The 22,845-nt window shown below is 40.5% G+C and overlaps 1 protein-coding gene and 1 long non-coding RNA gene across 5 annotated transcripts in view; both read left to right on the top strand.

The window, feature by feature from the left end:
• Positions 1 to 660: 660 nt before the first annotated feature.
• On the top strand, positions 661 to 19,162 carry LOC150044412 (uncharacterized). Of its 4 annotated transcripts, none has more exons than XR_016533147.1 (5): positions 661 to 814; positions 5,620 to 5,685; positions 6,205 to 6,283; positions 13,054 to 13,116; positions 18,801 to 19,162. It is a non-coding gene; the product is annotated as an uncharacterized LOC150044412 (long non-coding RNA). The 4 variants fall into 4 exon arrangements; XR_016533144.1 differs by lacking the exon at positions 661 to 814 and adding an exon at positions 3,173 to 3,368; XR_016533146.1 differs by lacking the exon at positions 661 to 814 and adding an exon at positions 3,996 to 4,072.
• A 2,108-nt stretch (positions 19,163 to 21,270) lies between these two features.
• Chd2 (chromodomain helicase DNA binding protein 2) overlaps positions 21,271 to 22,845 on the top strand; it is a 64,226-nt gene continuing 62,651 nt past the window's right edge. The window contains exons 1-2 of the mRNA XM_090321317.1: positions 21,271 to 21,838; positions 22,185 to 22,312. Of these exons, the coding sequence (XP_090177443.1) occupies positions 22,251 to 22,312 (62 nt within the window). The 5' untranslated portion in view covers positions 21,271 to 21,838; positions 22,185 to 22,250. The remainder of the gene's footprint in view (positions 21,839 to 22,184; positions 22,313 to 22,845) is intronic.

Here is a 22,845-nt window from a genome sequence, read left to right as displayed (position 1 = left end):
GCAGGCACCTGGGGAAGCCTGAACTTGAGTCAAGGGCATCAATGGGGCCGAGATCTCCTTCCTGCAGAGCAAAGAAGGGCGGGGGACCAGACGCAGGGAGGAGATCGCATCCTAGGACATCTCTGTCTCTCCTAGGAGACGGGAGGAAAGGAAGCCAGAGCCAGGAGTAAACCTGGAAGCTTCAAGGGGAGCCTTGGGGAATGCTGCTCAGTGGCAAGGTTGTGTCCTGAGGATAGCCATGTTTCTTCCAGAGAAAGCTGTGCCTCTTGTAGCAGGAATCCTTTTCTGCATTGGCCAATGACAATTTCAGGGTGATGTTTATGTCCCTTCAGGGTCTGATTTTGTGTGTGTGTGTGTGTGTGTGTGTGTGTGAATTCTGGGGCTTGAACTTAAGCCCTGAGCACCGTTCCTTCGATTTTTTTTTTCTTCTCCATGTTGATTCTCTATTGCTGGAGCCACACCTCCACATTTGGCTTTTTTTGGTGGCTAACTGCAGATAAGAATCTTACAGGCTTTCCTGCTGGGACTAGCTTTGAATTAGGGCCCTCCAATCTCAGCTTCCTAGGAGTAGCTACATTGACTGGCCTGAGCCATCTGTGTCAGGCTGGAACACTTAGCGTGAGAGTAAAGAGGAAGTAGCCCCACACACCAGGAGGGCAACAGAACACCCTGAACAGAGCCACAGTCTTGTGTGGGCTGGAGGAGCCCATTTTACTGGTTCAGAATGATGTGAGGATGAGTGTGGAGAGGAAGACATGGATGGATTTCAGGTCATGGCAGGAGAAAAACAAAACAAAACCAGAAGAAAAAGCATGTGAGTAACAACGTGCTAAGAACGCATCACAAAGAATGAAGGGGGGAAGAAAAGGGTCGGACTAGTGCTTGGTGGCTCGCACATGTAATCCTAGCTACTCTGGAGGCGGAGGTCTTGAGGAGCATAGTTCAAAGTCAGCCTGGGCAGATAAATCTGAGAAACTCTTATTTCCAATTAACCACAAAAAAGCTGGAAGTGGAGTTGTGGATCAATAGGTACAGTGCTGGGCTTGAGCAAAAAAAAAAAAAGACAGCTCAAAGACAGTGCCCAGTGCTCTGAGCTCAAGTTCCAGGACTGTCCCCTTCCCCAACCACCAAGAAAAAAGGCTCAGGGTTAGGTTGTTTAGACACAAAAGCCTTGCTACAGGTCCATGTGTTGTTCAAAGCTAGACTGTGCAGTGCAAGGTGTCTTGGAAATTAAACAGAACTAATTTAACTTCTGTTGAAGAAGTATGTATACATATGTGTGCATGTTGTGTGTGTGTGCACATGCACATGCAGACACTATGAGATTCTGGCTCATTTACAGCTGAAGGAATATCATCAAGGAAGGAACATGGCTAGGTTGCATAGAAGAAATTCAACATCTGTAAAAAGCCACAATACTTGGACTAGTCCTATGTGACTGCTGGCCGTTGGTCAGGGTAAAATCAATTGTCTTTCCCTCCTTCCCTCCCTCCCTCCCTTCTCTTCCTTTCTCCCTCTCACCTTCCTTCCTTTCTTTTAGGGATGGCTAGTAGAATTTGAACCCAGGACTGCATGCTTGATTGCTCTACCCCTGAGCTGGTTTGTAGCACTTTTTTGCTGGTTATTTTTAGGATAGGGTCTCACTTCCTGCCTACTCTAGGTTTCCTGTTTTTGTGGCTAGGATGACAGATGCAGGCCAGCCACTGTATCCAGCTTCCCTCCACTGAGACTGAGGTTCGTGGATTTTTCTTCCTGGGATGTCCTGAGAACTGTGATCCACCCAACCTCAGGCCCCCACAAAGGTGGTAAGGGGCTTCTGTGAGCATGCACAGACAGTCCTCAGGCTTGAGCTCAAGGCCTGGGCCCTGTTCCCGAGCATTCCCACTCAAGGCTGGCCTTCTGTCACCTGCCCTGCAGTTCTCCTTGCTGGTTTTGGGCGGTTAACTGGAGATCTGCACAGGTTGGCCTTGAAGGGCCATCGGGTTTGGAAATCCTAAGCTGAAGCGTCAAGCGGTGGTCCACACTACCACTTCTCAACCCGTCACAGTTTCAAACCGCGGGGACGGCAGCCAGGCTCTGGTGGCTGGTGAAGACGACGCCTGTCATCCCAGCTTCTCAGGAGGCTGAGATCCGAGGGTGGCGGGGCCAAGCCAGCCCGGGCTGGAAACTTGGAAGCTCTTAGGGCCAATAAACAACTCAAAAAAAAAAAAAAAAAAAAAAAGCTAGAGGTGGCTCGCAAGCCCAGGATCGGGGGGAAAATCACGAGGATGTGGCCGGCTGGCCCAAGGGCAAACCATCATCCTGTCAGTCATCTTTCCTTTTTTATTTCCAAGACGACAAGAACCTGAGCTCAGAAGCCAGGAAGTCCGAGCTCTTCCCCAAAGGCAAGGCCACTAGCTGGTAGGGTCTTCTACGAAGGGGGTCTGTCCTAGCCTCGGTTTCCCCAAGGGAACCCCCCCATCCCCCTCGGCTAGACAAGGAGGGGTCCGCACTGCGGGTTGCAAACCCCAAGCTTCCACCACCTGCCAATCCCGGGCCCAGGACTTCTCAGGACAACCAGCAACGCCTACGGGGCTTGAGTGACACCAAGAGGCACCTATCCCCGCAGAGATCGAAGTGGCGTGGGTGTGGTCAGAAGGAACCAATAGGAGGGATGTAACCGCCGGTGGGGGGGCGGGGCAGGGACGTCGGCGAGCGTGCGTCGGGGCCGCGGGCGGGGAAAGAAGACGGGAAGCGCTCTCAGCCAATGGCGGCGTCGGGCGGCGGGCGGCGCGCATGCGCAGCGGGGGCGCGGGGCTGCGGGCTGGAGGCGGGCAGGCGGGCGGGGGAGGGGCGCGCGCCGAAGCCCCGCGGAGCGCCCAGGGCCGCCGCAGCCGCCGCCGCCGCCGCCGCCGCAGCGGAGAGGCCATGTTGTGTGGTTGTGTGGGGCGGGCGGGCGGAGGGGGGGCGGGGAGGAGGGAAGCCGAGAGCAGCGGCGACGGAGAGGCACCACACACACGCTCGCGCTCACCCGCACCGACACACACGGCTCAAGATGGCCGGGGAGGCGGCCGCGCCGGCAGCTGTCAGCCGCGCCGCCGCGGGCCCGGGGAGCCGCGCCGGGGGCTTCGGGGGAGCGGGGCGGCGGCGGCGGCGCGGCGGGGCGGCGCGGGGTCGGCGGAGCCCGCGGCGCGGCGGGGCGGCCGGGCCGGCGACGACGACGACGTCTCCTCAAGGAGGAAGCTCCGCGGCCATGGCGGCCATGGCGGCCCGGCGAGGCCCCGCGCCGGGCGCCCGGGACGCGCGGGGCGGACGGCCGAGCCGACGCCGGGGATCCGGAGGAGGAAGCCGGCGGCGGCCGAGGGCGGCGCGGGCCGCGGCCCGGGCGGGTAAGCGGCTCGGCGGTTCCTTTTATTGTCCTTTGTCCTTGGGAGGAAAAGCCGAACGTCCTTGAGCGCGGCCGCCGGAGGGGGCGGCGGGCCGGGGCGCGCGGGGGGCGCGCGGGGGGCCCGGGCCGGGGGCTCGGGGGGCCGGGGCGGGCGCCGCGGGGTCCCCGCCGCCCGGGACCCCGGGGCCGGCCGCGAGCGGGGCGGCGGCGGCGGGGACGGCGGGGACGGCGCGGCCCCCCGAGCCCCCGGCCAGGGAGGACCCCGGGGCTCCTCCAGCGCCTTCCCCGGGCAGCCGGGGAAGTGGCCCGGGATGGTGGCCGCTGGAAGAACAATGGCAGCCCCGACTACGGCGCAACAACAACAGAAACTTGCCCTTCAGCTTCATCATCATCATCATTATTATGATGATGATGATGACTGTTTTCTCCTCTTCACCCCCCCCCATTGGGTGTTGGCTCTTAACTCTTTGAAAGCTGGTGGCAGAAGCTGGCGAAGGTTCTTGAAGCTGGTGGTGGTTGTTTTTTTTTTCTTTTTAATTTTTATTTCGATAGCCGTCATGTCGATGGGGGTGGGGGAAGAAGATGAGGACAAAAAAAAAATGAAAAGCAAGTGGGAGCTTATTTTTTCCCCCCTTTTTATTCTTCTGGTTCTTTCCAAAATGACGAAGACAAGTTGGCCGTGTCGTGAAAAGCTGTTTGGTGGAAGTAGGTTGGGTACTTAACGATGCTAAGGCGGTGACGCTTGACTCAGATTTACCTCCTCCGGAATCGGATCGCCTCGATAACTTGGACGTAGATACCTCGTTGAGTGCTCGTGTGAAGGGGTGGTGAGGGGCTGGTGTCTTAACTCTCCCACCTCAGGGTTAAAAAGAGACGTCCTTGGGTCAGTCCCGAGCCTTAAAAGTTGAACTAAATCATTTTAGTTTTTATTTGTTTATTTATTTTACAAAGCTATATTATCGCAAGTCATAATCTGAAAAAAAAAAAAAAAACCAAACAACTTTTACCAAGAAGTATTCTGGTAACCAAATCTCCTCCGCCTGAAGTTACTTTTTGGTAGTGTAAATATTAAAGTCGGGCAGCTCCGTAATGGACGACGAAGAGAAGCCATATTTGTTGCATGTATAAAATTCTAGATGTGCTTCAAAACGAAACAGGCGTTTTAAAGATAACAGGTTTCAAAAAATCGCGGAGTTCACTTGAGTAGTCTGCCATTTACAAACGGTTTGAAGAGAGAATTAACGTTTAATGGTCTGGAGAGCAAACCAGAAATAACAAACCTTTTGTGTATTTTAGAATGTGTTCCTTCTGCAGAGCTCTTGTGTTATAAAGGTGCAGAACTGCGTAAAAATAAGTGTGCATCTAAAATCAAATCTGATTGTGTATTTGACCATCTATCTCCAATAATACTGTTAGTCCAGTGAAAAATTTAATAGCTTTGATAGAGGTATGTGTTACATCAGTTGCGTATATCTTGATTTTGCCGAATCTGTTTTAAATCATAGTTTGGTTTTTCCAAGTCAATATTTTAGGAATCTTTCGATAATAAAAGTGGTTTTTCCAGAGGTATTAGCAGTAGAGGGCTTTAGAATCCTTCCTAAGTAGTAAAATGCAAACATAATTGCTAGTCCTTTTACATCTCAAGATCTTTTTACATGGTAATGGAGGAGGTGGAAGGCTGAAAACGTTCCAGACCTGGGTTTGAAATAAAATAAAGGTCACAGATGTTATGAGTTTTATGTCTGCTTGGAAGACAAAGGTAATACACCACTCTGCAAGATCAAGTAACTTGGAGTTTAAAATTTAAAGTAAACAGTGGCCATTTTAACTTCACTAATTTCTCCATGAGGATTTAATTTTTAATGCTTACAACTGTAGAGGGTTTTTTTTTTTTTGCAATCGTAATGGAAATTTTTAAGAGACCGTAGTTATTAAAAAAAATGGTAAACTTTTTCTGTCTAGTGCCTAGCTTCTAAGGAGAGAAAAATAAGGTTGTAGCAATCAGTCTTTAATTTTCTGTATTTTTAATTGCTGTGCCTTAATCCTTAGTATTTGTGATGGGGAAAACAAAGACTGATAGACATTAAGGATGAGAAATGACTGCTACCGTGAATGTACAGGTTATGGCCACCACCTTTTCAGGATGCCCTTATGTCTTGTTTTTTCATATTTTCTTGTTGTATCAGTTTTTTTTTTTTTGGCTAAGGAATGTTTAAAATTAAAATAATTGATATCTTTCTTTTTTTTAAAAGGTAACTTACAAGATTTAAATTAAAATGGTTGCTGATAGTTCTGAGCAAGTACAGCTTTTATCCCAGGTAAGATCTGGTTAATTTTTATTGCTTTGACATAAAATTTTCCTTGACTTGACATACAATTTTGGTTTTGCTTTTTGATGGTATATTTCAAGCAACCAATTAATACTGACAGGATGGTTTTTAAAATTTGTATGAGGAAATATCTGAAATAGTTTTAGGAGACCGTTTAAGTCTTCACAGAAAGAAAAGTATATGCTTAGCCATTGCAGTGTGCTTTGGGGTAGAATAAGATACTGACAGTCTTTTAAGTCTTTGTTTAATTTTGGTGACAAGACCATTTAGGGGAAAATACAAGGACCAAGGGTACCTTTTTTCTTTTTTCTACAATGTGAATGATTTCAATCTTACAGTCACAGCAATGAATTTATTGGAAAATTTGAAGTAGACTTCCTTTGAATTAATACAACATTTTCCATGGTTAGTGTTAGGATAGAATTTAGTTTGTTTTTTGTATGAGTGCAAAGCTTCAAAATATTTATTTCTTCTTCTTATTGATTGTTGTTTGTTTTCCCTCAAAAGGTGTATGTCATTTTGAAGACAGTTTTTTCCTTGAGAATAAAAGGAAAAACCCTTTGGAAAGATCTGTTTTACGTAGCAAGTAAGTAAATTTGTTTTTACCTATGATATGAAATGCAATAATTAACGACATTTGGGTAGGAAAATGTCACGAGAGTTTTTCAGTGATACATAAACTGGATTGTTTACCCATGAAAAATGAGAAGAAAATGACCTTTCTAATTTCTTTTACCTTACATCAAAACAGTTTTAGATTATTAGTAGTCTGTGTATAATTCATATCCATGCATGTAGTTATGTTCAACTAAGAAGACATTTAGTCTTTAAAATGGTGATTTAAGAATATTGTTAAATCTGCCATAGTCACCAGGCTCTTTCGTCTTTATAATCCAAAAAGGACATTCTTCAGTCGGAGCCCATTTTGATGATACGGCATCATATCTTAAGAATGACCTTGAATTTTTTCTTTTTTTACTAATGTTGCTTTGATTCTTGCAAGAATTATGTATCAAAAATCTTTCATGTCTTAGTTATAAAATATCAGTTTATTTTTAAGCAGGTATAAATGGATTATTTTTCAGCAAACTGTTGTATAAAAAGAAACATCTAACTGAACAGTTGTTCTTAAAGCATAAAAGGTAGAAATTATCTTCAAGCCTCAATAGTTCCTGGGATAGCTTAGCAATACTACTGGCATCTAGAATGGAGAAGATATGTCCACTGACCTTATTAAGTAAAGGTGGACTCATACTAAGTTAAAAGTGAGTCGGGGCCAGGAGTTTGGCCTAGTGGTAGAGTGCTTGCCTAGTGTGCACAAAGACCCGACTTCGGTTCCTCGGTACCACGTACATAGAAAAAAGCTGAAAATGGGACTGAGGCGCAGGTGGTAGAGCTCTAGCCTTGAGAAAGTCCAAGGACAGTGCTCAGGCCTTGAGCCTCCAGCCCAGGACTGGGGCCTTCCCCCGCCTCCCCCCATCCTCCCCCCCAAAAAGTGAGTCTGGAAATCAGTGTTAACCTATAAAGTATAAGTGATAACTTGGGAAATAAAAGAATACACAGGTGGCCAATTAGAATAAGGACCTATTTACCTGTGTGCAATTTATGTGGAAAATAAAGTGCAGTCTTCATGGTTGGTGTTTGCTTATTTCATTGACCAAAATAGGTGATAAAGAGACTTCCATTGCTTTTGCTTCATTTTATCTGTCCCTATTTAATCTGTACTGTGATTTGGTCAGATTGGTGGTTTATTGTATGCAAATGGAAACAAAATGTGAGATATTAAACTGTATTACAGTGTACCAAAGCAGTAAAAAGAAAGCCTTCATCCCACCTTCTTCTTTTTTTCTTATATATATATTTTATTATTTTTTTTTTATTTTTTATTTTTTTGCCAGTCCTGGGCTTGAGCTCAAGGCCTGAGCACTGTCCTTGGACTTTCTCAAGGCTAGAACTCTACCACTCGAGCCTCAGCACCACTTCTGGCTTTTTTCTATGTATGTGGTACCGAGGAATCGAACCCGGGTCTTCACGCATGCTAGGCAAGCACTTTAACCACTAGGCCAAACTCCCGGCCCCTATATGTTTTATTTTATTTATTTATTTATTTATTTATTGCCAGTCCTGGGCTTAAGCTCAGGGCCTGAGCACTGTCCTTGGACTTTCTCAAGGCTAGAGCTCTACCACTTGAGCCTCAGCACCACTTCTGGCTTTTTTCTATGTATGTGGTACTGAGGAATCGAACCCGGGTCTTCATGCATGCTAGGCAAGCACTTTAACCACTAGGCCAAACTCCCGGCCCTCATCCCACCTTCTTAACACAATGTGAAGATGAGTTTCCTCTCAGCCACTGAGAAGGTTTTGTAAATTGACTTTCATATGTTGGGCTGGGCAGTACTAGAAAATTTGAGAATGATGAGTATTCTGGATGAAGTGATCACAAGTGTGAGTGTAAACAGTATGTTTATACTGGCCTACAAGGTAATTATTTGAGCCATTAGAGAAAAAGAGGTGAAGTTCAGATATTTAAAATAGTTTTAAGCCTTCTTCCTGTATTATCACTAATTAAAAAGGCTTTTAAGTGAGAAAGTAGCCTAACTAATTTAGCAGAATATGGCTTTTATTACCAGTGAGATAAATAATTAGAATAAATCCTATGTTGAAGGAATGTACATACTGATATAATACTTTATTTTCTGTTATATTTATTACAACTTAGTGGACAAAACTGGCAAAGGGAAAATGTAACTAGAGTAACTATATAAATGAAGTTATTACAAGATACACATTGTGGATGATACTTAAGGAAGTTACCTATGCACTGGGGTTTTCTTTTGTTGTAAGGCTTGAACTGAGGACTTGGGCACTGTCTCTGAGCTCTTTTGCTCTACTACTTTGAGCTACAGCTCTGCTTCCAATTTTCTGGAGGTTTAAAGTGGAGCTAAGAGTCTTGTGGATTTTGCTGCCTGGGCTGGCCTTGAACCTCAGTCCTCAGATCTCAGCCTCCTCCTGAGCCATTGGCACCCGGACCATTAGGCAAGGTTCTTGTTAGCATTTTGGACTTGTTCTAAATTATAAGCATCTTAGCCGGCCATGATTAGACTAGAGTATGTTTGGTATTCTGATAATTAAAAAGAAATTGGCTGGGTGCCAGCGGCTCATGCTTGTAATCCTATCTCAGGAGGCTGAGATTTGAGGATCATGGTTCAAGCTAGCCTAAGCACAAAAAAGAAAAGGAGGAAGTCATGTCATGTCACAAACTTTGGTAGACAATGATATTTAGTATAAATTATATGGTATAGCTCATTTTAAGTATAAATTTTCTTTAAAATTTACTTTTTTTTTTTTTTTTTTTTTTTGCCAGTCCTGGCTTTGAGCTCAGGGTCTGAGCACTGTCCTTGGACTTTCTCAAGGATAGAGCTCTACCACTTGAGCCTCAGCACCACTTCTGGCTTTTTTTTCTATATATGTGGTACCTGGGAATTGAACCCCGGTTTTCGTGCATGCTAGGCAAGCACTGTACCACTAGGCCAAACTCCTGGCCAAAATTTACTTTTTTTAATGGAGATTTTTTTTTGGCCTTAAAGTTTTTAGACTATTAATAGCCAATTAGTTTATTCTGCCGAAATTTTCCTGTTACACCAGAGTTGGGATGGAATGGATGGAAAATATAACTAATTCAAAGATGAGGAGACCCTACTTCTAAATAACACTCTGGCTATGTACTTGTGGCTCACACCTGTAATCCTAAACTACTCTGGAGGCTGAGATCTGAGGATCATGGTTCAAAGCCCACTCTGGCAGAAAAGTCTGTGAGCACCAAAAAATGCAGCTGTGGCTCAAGTAGTCGAGTGCTAGTTTTGAGTAAAAAGCTAAAGAGCCTGAATTCAAGCTCCAGGGATGGTACCCCCCCCAAAAAAAATCGTCTTGATATTTGATATTTATTCTGTACGCCTACATCTTATTTGTATGAAGTTTTCCTGGTATGAAGTCTTGTGTGATGTCTTAAGATCTGCCTTAGGGTAGCTAATTTTTTTATATAGACTTCATAGCTTTTGCACCGCAAATCATGGAAATGGGCTAATAGTATTCTTTTTGTTGTTGTTGTTCAAATATGAACCATAGATTTTGGAAAAGCATAAAATCTTTAGTATTCAGAATTCTGCAGCAAAAGCATTTTTCTAATTCTTTAATTACTAGTGAAATTATTTTAGTGTTTAGTTGATTAAATACAATTAAACTTTACCAAGTATTTGTGTGTTTGATAGAATTCAATAATTACCTTTGTGAAATTTCGTATTTTTTTTCCTTTGGTTAGGTTGTGGAGTTTGAGCTCAGGGCCTGAGTGCTGTCCCTGAGCTCTTTTGCTCAAGGCTAGTGATTTTCCACTTGAAGAACCATGCTTCTACTTCTAGCTTTTTGGTGTTTAGAGATGAGTCGTATGAAATTTTCTACTTGGGCTGGCTTCGAACTGGGATTTTCAGATCTCAGCCCCCTGGGTAGCTAGCTAGTTTTACAGGCCTGAGCCATTGGTGTCTGGCTCGACATTTCTCTTCCTAAACATACATATCTTCATGACTACCTTTCCTAGCAAATTGGTAGGCTGGTACATACCACAGTTCCCCTCCTCCCAGCTTGGATGCAAACTTCATTTCCCAGTGGGCTATTATTTCTGAATGTAATTAGCATTTTCAATTTAAGTTGAACATTAACGTGAATCTCTTGAGTAGAATGAGATCTGATTATCATTGAAGTACATATTTGAATACCAGTCCAAGTTTTGATTTATACATTGTCTAATCCTTTCATCTGTATTTCAGAAACTAGTCTCTGTATCTTTTGAAACTTAAGCAGTTTCTTTGAGGTTGAGTATTACACAACCAGTTGAGTCTTCTCCGATAGTAATTACAAGCTTTACATTTTAGTGATGGGGCTAGCTTTGAACTTCTCACTCATACTTCCATAAAGCTAGTTGAGCCATGTCCTTGTCCTTGAAGTAGAATTTGCCTTTTTTTTTAACAACAAAAAAAGGAATTTTTTTTGCTAGTTTTGGGGTTTGAACTCAGAGCCTGAGCACTGTCCTTGTTTTGTTGGGCTTTTCTCAAGGCTAGCACTCTGCCACTTGAGCCACAGCACCACTTCCAGGTTTTTCTATATATGTGGCACCGAGGAATTGAACCTGCGTCTTTGGGCATGCTAGGCAAGCACTCTTACCACTAGGCAAAACTCCTGGCCCCCCCAAAAAGGAATTATGAAGTATCTTGAAGCAGAGGTTTTTCTTTTTTTTTTTTTGAGGGGCGGTCAGAGGTTTGAACTCTGGGCCTGGGTGCTGTCCCTGAGCTCATTAACTCAAGGCTACCACCCTACCCCTGCACCTGGGCGTTGTCCAGAGCTTTTCAGCTCAAGGCTACTACCCTACTCCTTGAGCAACAGCCTCACTTTGCCTTTTCTAGTGATTAATTGGAGGTGAATCTCACAGTCTTTAGTGCCTGGGCTGGCTGGTTTTCAACTGCAATCTTCAGATCTCAGCCTCCTGGATTACAGGCATTAGTCACATTGCCTGGCTTCAAGTAGAGTTTTTTGGTAGGCATATTAGCAACAACTGTTGTGGAATTCTTTCACAATGCATTTATATTTTTCTCTTAAACTTTTTTTTTTTTTTGGTTGGTCATGGGACTTGAGCCACAGTGCCCTGGCCCATGGCTTTGTACAAAGTGCCCAAGCTGGCTTTGAACTGCAATTCTCAGATGTCAGCCTCCTGAGTAGCTAGGATTATAGGCATGAGTCACTGCACTGGGCTTCTTAAAATATTGTTAAAGACATTTATTAAAGGACCAAATCTGTGTTTCTCTTATTGTAAAACAGCTAGTACCATACTTAGTGATTACTTATATATTATACTTGCAGTTTATTTTTGTTATAAAGTATAATATGAAATGCATAGATGAGGATGGAATCTGAGTAAAGCCATCGCCTAAATCGAAGTCTTCTGCCACTTTTTTTTTTCTTGTCAATCCTGGGGATTGAACTCAGGGCCTTGGTGTAATCCCTGGGCTTTTGTGCTCAATACTAGTGTATTACCATTTGGGCTATAGCTCTACTTCCAGTGTTTCGGTATTTATTGAGGGTAAGATTCTTGGTCCTCAGATCCCCAGCCTCCTGAAAAGCTGTGATTATAGGCTCTGCCCCTAGTTGCTGAACTGTCTCAGCATTGGTTAGTTTAGGAGTGGTGTTACTGCAATGAGTTGCATTGTGGTTAGTAATTCTCATAGTGGTGCAACATTAGTGGGGCTATGAGAGTCCAGGGGCACAAACTGCTTTTACTTCTAGGTAAGTAAGCCCCTTAGAAAATACTTATTAGTAAGATTCCTTAATTAATTCTAGACTACTCTTATTAAAGTTTGATCAATTTTTTATTTGGTTGGGTTAAGATTTGTGTAATGACAAATACAATGGTTCATTATCAAGTATCTGTTATATAGAAAATGGTATTGTCTTAGTTTTGAAATAGTAATTTGAAATGATGCCTTCCTGATACTTAATATTTTATAATTGTCATGTCCATGATAATGTGAGGAAACATGCTAATATACAGAGAAAAGCAACCTTGAAGGTGAGAAATGAAAGCTTTACAATGCTTGAAAGATGAAAAATCAGTAAGTGGTGATATTAATAGGCTCTGTTTTTTTTTTAATACCATGGACATCAGTTTTCCACCTTAGTAACTCCAATATTTATCTCTTTGGAGTTTGTGGTAGACTGAGATATAATCATGTAATTTCAACTTATAAAATGAACTTTCTGCACTGCAAAATTTATGGTCCTTTTTATTAGTTTTTCTGTTCTTTTTTTGGACTAAATGTACTTCAATATGTATCTCTTGGTCTGCTGGTGAATGATCCTTAGAAAATATGTTGAAGTTTTAGGCTAGAGTCATGGTTTAAGTGGTAAGAGTACCAGTAGAACAAACAAGCCAAGCCAGGCACTGTGGCTCACACCTGTAATCCTAGCTTCTCAGGAGGCTTGAGATCTGAGGATTATGGTTCAAAGCCAGCCCAAGCAGGGAAAGTATGAGACACAGTCTTATCTCCAGTTGCACAACCAGAAAACTGGAAGTGCGCCATGGATCAAGGGGTAGGGTGGTAGCCTTGAGCTGAAATGCTCAGGGACAACGCCCTGGTCCAGAGTTCAAGTCCCACAACTGACAGAAAAACAAACAAGCCAGGTGAGCATGAGGCCCTGAGTTTAAACCTCAGCAGTACTAGGGAAGAAAAATTGTTGACATAGTGCTATAAATCATGGTGTTTGACAGTATTATTAACATTTTCTATGTAAAACACATTTTTTTCCTTGTAGAAATTTGATTCCCTGTATTGAGTAAAAAAGTCCTAAGCAACAAGACATTGGTGGGCGCATTTAGTAAGTATTATTTAATTTATATGATTACTCTGTTTTTCAGTTTGCATTATGTCTTATAGTTTTGAGTAATTTGAATCAGAATTGCAGTAACATTTAACAAATCTCAAAACTGCATGAACATACCTGGTTAAGTATGTGGGAAGTTTATTAGTCTAGCTTTGCTAGACCTGTTTGGACCTGTTTCAGACATTGTTTGGATGTAGGCATTTGAAACTCCTTCCTTTTGTAAGGAAATTTTTTTTTTCTTGCAACACACCTGGTTCTCTTTCATCAATAACATTGTAGTTGCTTTCTTATGACAATGTTAGGATTTTCAGTAGCTGTAGTAAATAACCATATAAAGTGTCCACTGTGGTTCTTTTAAGAGTAGTTTGCAGACATTGGACCCAGATCCATATTGATGTTAGGTTAACCTTGCCATGGAGTCCAAAGTTTTTGGTTTCTCTTTTGAGACTGTTCACTAATTTTAATATTATAATTTTAATAAATGAAGTAATTCTAAAGTTCCTTAAACTTGAAAGCCAATAAGCCTGACTGACTTTGAGGTATTAATTTGGTACAAGATGTTTTATTAACAAATACTGTTATGGCTTTTCTAACTCCACACATACCTGCTATTCAGTAGAACTGTTAAGTAGGACAAGTGTATATAAGTCATAGGACCTATCATTGAACATTTTAGGAAATTGCATACTAGCTGTTTCATAATAATAATTCTTTTTGAAACATTTGGAAATCTAGATTGTAGATTATTCTCAGTAATTTCGCTTCAGTTATATAAGTGGCTTTTTGGGCTAGAGAGTTAAGAGTAGATACAGACTTAATGGCATGCATGTCTGGTCATATAATTTAAAGAAATGAGTTGCCTGGCACATTAGATGTTCAGTTAATATTTGTTGACTTAATATGCAGAATTGGCCTCTATTAGAAATATTGCCTATCAGCCAATGTTTGGGCCTAATAGAAAGCAAGATGAAATTCAGTAAGACATAAAATTTTACTTTGTTAAGTATTCTTAGATATGCTTTAAATTTTTCTTTTCTTTTTGCAATACTGAGCATTGATCCTCCAGCTTGTAAAAGTAAAATTTTTGATTGAGATAATTTTTTTTTTTTTTTTTTTTGCCAATTCTGGGGCTTGAACTCAGGGCCTGAGCACTGTTCTTGGGCTTCAGGCTGGAGCTCTACCACTTGAGCCACAGTACCACTTCTGGCTTTTTTCTATGTATATGGTACTGAGGAATTGAATCTGGGTCTTCGTGCATGCTAGGCAAGCACTCTACCACTAGACCAAACTTACAGCCAAAATCTTTTTTTATTATACTTCTCCAGCTGGAGACAGTCATTTTAGTCTGTCCAGTTGATTATGTTTGGTCTTAAAACAGGACAATTGAGAAGATGGATGTATTTGAAAAATCTCAGTAAATATGGCTCTCTTTTAATTGATCATGTCTGTTTAGTGACATACCTGGTAGGTGCTTTTCAAGTCATTTTTTATTTTGAATGTGTATCATATTTAATATTCTGATATATTAATGTATATTCTCTTGGCATGGGCACTGCCCTGAGCCTCTTGGTGCTAGATGCTAGTGCTCCACCACTTGAGCCACAGAGCCACTTCCGGTGGCTCTGCCAGTTCTGCCAGTGTTGGCTTTGATCCTCTTGAGTAGCTAGGATTACAGGCATGAGCCTCCAGTGCCTGGCCCTAATTTTTTTTTTTTTTTCAAATGAAACAAGATAGGGGACTTGATAGGGTATTCTTAAATGTTTTCAGATTTAAAGATAGAGCACAGAGAACATAGAAATCAGACTAAAGCAGGAAATGTCTGAATTATGTGTTGAGAAGGTTGAGGTTTGGTACTAGGGTGTAATTTTGTATCTGTTGCTTTGTTTTTTGACCTGTGTTTAAGTTTCTGAATAATAAAACAAGTTAATAGCTCTTATTAGAGCCATCCAATAAAGAAATTTCAAAGTATTACTGGTATTTCTTATAGTCTTCTACATATTTCTTTGCTATTAGAAATGGTAACTTTTAGCTCTAGACTTTTAGACTTTTAGCCCTAGTTCTCATTTGTACTGTTTTGTATAATGTCTCATTCTTTGCACAAATCTACTAAAGTAGAATTTCAAGAAAACTTTTGTGCCCAGGTGTTCTTATGTGTACGTGCAACATGAGGGAATTTGAAGAGGTAGTAGTGATTATTGGCTTTAGTAATTACTTTTGCTCTTGGAATTGTTCTTAGAATTGTTCTTAGATTCTTTACAGAAGAAGCATAAACTAGAAGATACCTAAATGAAGAAATTCAAATAATGCATATTATTTGTTTGAATCTTAATATGGGAAACCCAGAAGATCTAAGTGTGATAATCATGAAATTCTAGATGAAAGTGTCTTCTTTCTGTTCAACAGATAGAAGATATCTGCAGAAATTCACTAGCCAATGGAGAAAGAAAGTCAGTAGGACATTACTTTATGAGCTCAGCCCATTCTTTTCTGTAATAGGATACTGAATAACTGCAAAACTGAATTCTATATAGTGGAGATTTAAAAAAAATGAATAACTGACCTAATGATCCTATGTGTTTGTTCTTCAGAGGTAGATTTACTATGAGTATGTGAATCATTTTGACCAGTATTAGTTTGAATTCCCAAGTATTGTAGATATTGTGGTGCATTGGAATGATACCCAACAGTTATTGAGGTTCTATTCACAGACACACACACACAGTAATGTTTTTTTTTTTTTTTTTTTGCCAGTCCTGGGCTTGAGCTCAGGGCCTGAGCACTGTCCTTGGACTTTCTCAAGGCTAGAGCTCTACCACTTGAGCCTCAGCACCACTTCCGGCTTTTTTCTATGTATGTGGTACTGAGGAATTGAACCCGGGTCCTCATGCATGCTAGGCAAGCACTTTAACCACTAGGCCAAACTCCCAGCCCCTCGGTAATGTTTTTTAAGAATAAACTAACTTGCTCAGTTCTCAGTAGTGCTTCAAGAGGTAGGTAGCTTGGTGATTTGTTGTTAACATACGGAGTACTAGAAAAACCTCCAGGCTTACAGTACTCATACCTGGTTCCCTGTTGTTTTTTTTTGACAAAAGTTTACGTATCTGCAAAATTGGTTTCTGAGAGTTTGAAACTGTGAATGTGGATGGTTAGTCTCTAATCCTCTCAGCGACCTTTTAATAGCTTTGATACTTGAGTAAGCACTTTGCTCTTAGCAAAGTTCTGACCTTTGGTTGTGCCACTTTGCAGGAGTATACATAGACTTGTGGCTCTTCATTATCTGTAGTCTTAAGAGTTGGCTACTTCGTCTTGTAGCATTCGTTTGCTTTTTGAAAATTACTTTTTTTTTTTTTTTTTGCCAGTCCTGGGGCTAAGCTCTGGGCACTGTCCCTGGGTTCCTTTTGCTCAACACAAGCACTACCACTTAAGCCCCAGCACCACTTAATTGGAGATGTATCTCATGAACTTTACTACCCAGGCTAGTGTTAATTCCCAGGAGTACGCCACCAGTGCCTGGCTAAAAATTACATTTTATACGACTGCTAGTATAATAAACTATTTTCTAATTTTTATTGTTTTCATATAAACTAAAGCATTTTTTGACTAATTTTTGTTTGAGATCAATACTCAAACTTGGTACCTGATGCTTTCATTCCTTGCCTAGGGCTCTACCAATTGAACCATAGATCCAACCCCATGAGTAATTCTTTAATATTTTCAATAATAGCATTAGATTTCCTTTTGATTAAAAATACGATTACATTAGGAAATTACACATAGAATTCTAGGTAAATTTTGCCCTCTGGACCATGGCAGGACAACATGTTGAGTATCATTTCATGCACCAATTGGGATAAATTGCATATGTAGTTCCCGAAGTGACTATCTTGACGTCAGTGCAGTCCTGGTGTCATTGCTCATAAAAGTTGCCTCATCAAATACCTTTTTGAGCTTGTCCCTACCTTACAATAGTAGACACTGGACAATTTGGCTAATAAGAAACTCCTTAGAGGCCGGGAGTTTGGCCTAGTGGTTAAAGTGCTTGCCTAGCATGCATGAAGACCCGGGTTCGATTCCTCGGTACCACATACATAGAAAAAAGCCGGAAGTGGTGCTGAGGCTCAAGTGGTAGAGCTCTAGCCTTGAGAAAGTCCAAGGACAGTGCTCAGGCCCTGAGCTCAAGCCCAGGACTGGCAAAAAAAAAAAAAAAAAAAAAAAACTCCTTAGATTATCAAATTTCCTCCCCTTTTCTCCCCTCACCTTGTTTCATTTCAACCTGGGGTTTGAATTTAGTACCTGGGTGCTGCTTCTCTTAGCTTTCTAGCTCAAGGCTAGTGCTCTACCACTTGAGCTTACAGCTTCACTTCCAGCTATTTGGAGATGAGTATTCATGGACTTTCCTCCTTGGGCTGGCTTCAAACTTGATCTTTGGATTTCAGCCTCCTGAGTAGCTAGGATTACAGGCTTTGGTTGCTTTTTGACAGAGAGTCTTGCTTTTTGTCCTAGCATCCTTTGTGATGCTCCTATTTGCACTTTACCCATAGCTAGGATGACAGGCGTGCGACCATTCCACTCAGCTTTTTTATTGATTGAGGTAATGAGTCTAATATAAACTCTTGCCCTAACTGGGCTTGAACAACCATCTTCCTGCTAGGGTGTACCACCTTACCACAGTGGTATAAAACCTAGTTTTCTACTATTGTGTCACCGTTCTTTAAATGGTTTATTAAGTAGTTTTGCATGTAATGGACAACATCCTAATTATAATTAAGGAGACAAAGAAATCCAGTGAGCAAAAGTGTCTTATTAAATTCCAAGAGTCACTATCTCTACAAATTGAATTGGAGATGTGCAGAATTTATGAAAATCTATTGTTTAAACTTGTTGTCTTAAAACGATGTTTAAATATGAATCCAATTATTAGTGATAAAGTCTTCAGCTTCTGATTCCTTCTTTTAGTGCATATTTTGAATTTTTTTTAGTGTATATTATTTTAATACTTGATACACTTTTCTGTGAGGAACACTTAAGTGATGATGAATGTATTTTAGTGTATATAATTTGAGAAGTCATGCAATTTCATGTTAAACATAAGATCAGTCAAGTAGACATTTTTCATTCCCCCACCACCTCAGAAACTTCACCTTCTACATTCTCAAATACATAAAGATGGTGCCATCTATATGGGCCATTTGTAGCTAAACAAAATTAACATCTGTTAAACTGGAGAAGTATTCCATGATCCTCTCCTTTTCAAATCCCTTAAGATACTTTTCTATAATTAGTTTTCTTTGAAGGAGCTTGGAAAATTTTCTGTATCGGGATTTAGAATTCACAGTGTTTATTATTCAACTTTCTAGAAATAGTGAATTTTAATTATTGTTTTTACCTTTCATATATGTAGTATAGAGTATTTAATTTTTGTTTTTACCTTTCATATGTAGCATATTGGAGTTCAGTATGTAAAGTTTGGATCTTCATCTCCATCTTAGAATGGATACAAATGTATCTATCATAGGAGAACGTGTAGTTTGTGTATATGTGATCTTTTACAGTTGAAAACTGTTACAAAATTAAGAATTTAATGCTGTGATATCTTCAAGGTGTGTGGATATTGTTTGAAGCACTTAAGACTATTGGTATTCCAACAGCATTTTTTTCTTTTAATTTTTTTTATCAAGCACCCAGTCAGCTTCAAGAGTCAAATGGACCCTATCACTGAGAAATCAAGATGGCAATCCACTATGGGAAACTGAGGAAAATGGATTTAATACAAGAGTGCTGTGATATGTACAACCAAGCAGGGTTCTTTAATATGGATTCCATGAAAGTGAAGATTTAGGTTTCTAACCGAGCTCATGTGGACAGTACACGTGACTTTCTTGAGACTTATGTCATTAAAACTAGTGCATTTTTGACATTTGGAGAAGAAAGATGACATCTTAACCCAAATGCTAGTTTGTATTCCAGAAACTTCTTTGTAGTTTGAATTTAAATATGACCTCATGGAATGTTAACATCAATAAAATTTCTAATATTTGAATTGATCAGTTTGGGCCTTTTTTTTTTTTTTAGTAGAAGTTTCATTAAAATATTTAGTTATGACCTTAATGATTTGACCTTTATGTTGCCCAGGAGTAAAAAAACACTGAATAAAGGTAGTGAATTGGGAAGTGTTTCATTTCACTAAAGTGATGTGCTTTGGGGTGTCCACTTGGTTAAACCATGTTTTTGTTTGTGTTTTTATATCTTCCAAGTTTTGAATGAATTTCCTTAAATTTTTGTTTGGGCTTTCTTGAAGCATCTTGTAAAATGCTTTAGTCATTGGTTAATAATAGTCTTTAATCTGTATGGGATTTTAATAATCCTTTAAAACTATGGTTATATCTCCAAATTCAGAATGAGAGATTATTTCTCTCTGAATTATTTTGAGTTAATGAACAAGGTCCCTTTACCTTTGCGATTAAATATTATAAATAAAGCATCTTTCAATAACATGTTCACCTGAATATTCAAGTTGATGTTTGCTGTGTCTTAATATTAAGGGAAGTGCTATATTAATAGGAATTTGTCCTTGTATATACAGAAAAGGACTGTTTTTGTTGCTTTTTGAAATAGATATTTTGTGTTTTCTTTATTGTATACAATTGTAGATTGAGAACAGATGAATCAAGCCAAGCCATAAATTACCTATGGTTAAATTTCATTTGCCATCTTTTCATTGTGAATTGTCTAATAGCAAGTGTCAGTATCTATAATCTCATAAAGGTGTAATAGGTTTTATTTTGGTAAGGGTACATGAATCATTGATGATTTTTCTCATGCAAAGACTTTCAGGATAATTTTTGTGTTACAAATAATCTTTCTGTGTGACCAATGTCAAGTACTTTAACCAGCATGATCCATGATCAATACTTGGTACTGTGTTCTTGACTTGATGTGAGGTAGTTAGCTGATCTTTCAGCTCAGGAGTGGAACATTTGGGTTTTGATTTTGATGTAGAATTAGAAGTCTGGGTTATTCGTTTTAATTTACCTAGAGTGAATATGGTTTTTTTTGTTTTTGTTGGTTGTATATCTAAAATGGATATCGCTGATGAGGGAAGGACATGGTTTTGATTGATGTGATTCTGTGCTGAACATGGAATGTTGGTTGGACATTTTAGGGCTTGTCAGCATGGTTACTTGTTTCAGGGGTGTTTAATGAGAACATCAATTATTTTTTTGGCATAATAATAATGGTTTCTATCTTATGGTTTTGGTCCTAAGATTTTTGCCTTGTGACATTACTTTGATGGTTTATTATTGGATTTATATTAATAGTCTGTCATTGTTTAAATGGGTGTATGCTTAGAGTTTGGTGTGAAATATGAGGTTACTGTTTGGATATGTGCGTTTTTCGTTTTAGAGATAGCTTCTTGGGTTTGTCATTTAGTGACCATGATTGGTCTGTACTCTTGAATTTGAAGTACTTTGTTTTGTCAAAATCGTATTTTGTGGTTTTAACATTTTTTTGGTGAGCAGAATTACCCAGATTATTATAATGGGTTAAAGAATTTGGTTAAAGTGCCAAGAAGTACTTGAGCAGAAAAAGTACTTGAAAAAAAAATCCTGGGCAAATTTTGTTCTAATGAAACTGAACACTAGGGAGGCGCTCTTGAGTTATTCACAATTACCCTTTTCTCCTAGTTGGGATGGAAAATTCCATTTTAAACTTTGACTTTGCATAATTTTAGACACCATAAAGATGGCACGTCTTGAATTTAATTTGTGAAATTATGGTTTTGCTTTTATTTGGAAACCATTCCATTCATTGGTGGGGGGCTTCATTTTTTAAAAAAAGATTGGTACCTAAGATGGGCTTTAGATTCATTTAAGAATTATCCCCATTTCAAAATGGCTTGATAAAACACCACTTCCTGTCCAGGGAGGAAGTTATTTTAGCTGAAGGACTGAAATATTTAGCAGATCTTTAGACAAAAGGAACAAATTACATTTCTCTCTGGCTTAAAAAGGGTGCTTGAGCCAGAGGGGGTTAGGAAGCCCTTCCCCCTCCCCTGGCAGGGGTGGTCTGGAGGGGCAGGGAGGTAGGGGGTGGGGGTCTTGAGGCTCTCTGGGATGGGAGATTTTTTTTTTTTTGGTGGAGAGAAGGGGTGGGTCTATGGTACATCACCTGAGTTGTGGGGTAAATGTAGAGAGTGTCAATCAAAGGCAGAGCTCTCAGAGCTGGGAAGGAGGCTCTAGATGGCGGCTGTGCCTTAGAGAGAGCGCGCTCTCTCCCTGCCTTTGCCTCACTTCCCGCAACTTTCCCCAACTTTTGGGCAGCCTCAGGGGGCCCCCGCAGCCCCCTACCTCCTAGTGACTCTCTGGGGTCGAGCGGGGCCTGTTTTTAGAGAGAAAAGCAGCTTTGGGAAGCTTTCTTTTCGTGCCTTGTTGGAAAGAAGCCGCCGTACTGAGATCCCAGGTCGTTGTTTTTGCAGCTCAGAAGCCATGGCGCACCTCCATTTTTGTGCGCTCTCCTAATGAGGTTTTTTTCCCCTTCCGGACCCATTTTAGTGTTGATTATTGCTTTATTTTTTGATCAGTTAACATTTGAGGATTGTTTTATTTATTTTTTGGTTTTTTACCGGAGGATTTTTGCTTTATTTTGAATTATTTCGGATCCGATATTTTTCTACCACCAGATAGGACTCTTGCTTTGGACAGGCTACATGGATCAGGTAAGTTCATGATAATTAGTGATAATTTCAAAGATTTATAGGTTAAAGTTTGTTTTATTTTGTGTAAATAGGAGAAATTCCTGAGTGACGCAATAAGATTCAGAGATTGTTATTTGTATCCAGTATGTTACTTTGAGAAACTTTCCTCTTGATAGTGATGCTTTCAGTGTTGGGCTTGTCTGCTTTTGTGTTTTTTTTTTAAAAAGTAAAAATAGAAATATTTGTTTTTTTGGTGCTTACAGTTACTGCATTCTATCAGTGTCTCTAACATAGTCAGGACTCTGTTCCTGATAATAAATACAAACCATAGGAGCTGGGACCTTACCTTTCTTTCAACTTTTGACAGTAAATACCTGGGCACGGGACTTCAAACACAGATCCCCCCTCCCCCTTAATATTTAAGAATTAAAAGATGATGAGAAATAAGGACAAAAGCCAAGAGGAGGACAGTTCGCTACCCAGCAATGCTTCGAGGTATGAGCTATCAACTTTCTTCCTTTTTGCTTTTTTGGGGGGGGACCCTTGGCTTACAGTTGTTTACCTTGACAGACACGGATTACCGTCTGTATGATTATAAGTATTTTTACAATTTCAGTTTGTTTTTTAAAGTGTGACCTTGAGATTGGTAATATGCCACACCCTAATTTTTTGGTAGCAATTTATGAAAGTTGAGTTGTGACTTAAGGCCTCTTACAGTCTCAAGAGGTAAGGTACCTCTATTCAAAGGGGCCTTTCCTGTAAACTACAGTATTTCTGTCCGTAAATTTCAGTTTTCAGGTTTTTGTGGTGCAGAAAAATGACCTTGTGGGTTTAGCCATTGCTGCATTGCACCATTTTACATACAAGGCACATTTTTTTCTTTGAAGACTCTCGGATATCCCAACTTGTAACCGAGGGCCATAGAGGAGCCCTGTAGTAGTAAATTATAGTAAATAGACATTTGAGAAAGTTGTATGAATGAAAAAATGTACATTTAAACGTGAAATTGTAAAAGGCACCCTTTGACT

The sequence above is a fragment of the Megascapheus bottae genome, chromosome 30 (genome assembly GCF_031878675.1).
Source record: "Megascapheus bottae isolate mThoBot1 chromosome 30, mThoBot2.hap1, whole genome shotgun sequence".
Lineage (NCBI taxonomy): Eukaryota > Metazoa > Chordata > Mammalia > Rodentia > Geomyidae > Megascapheus > Megascapheus bottae.
The sequence above is the reverse complement of the archived record's forward strand: the minus strand, read 5'-3'. Positions and strand labels throughout refer to the sequence as shown.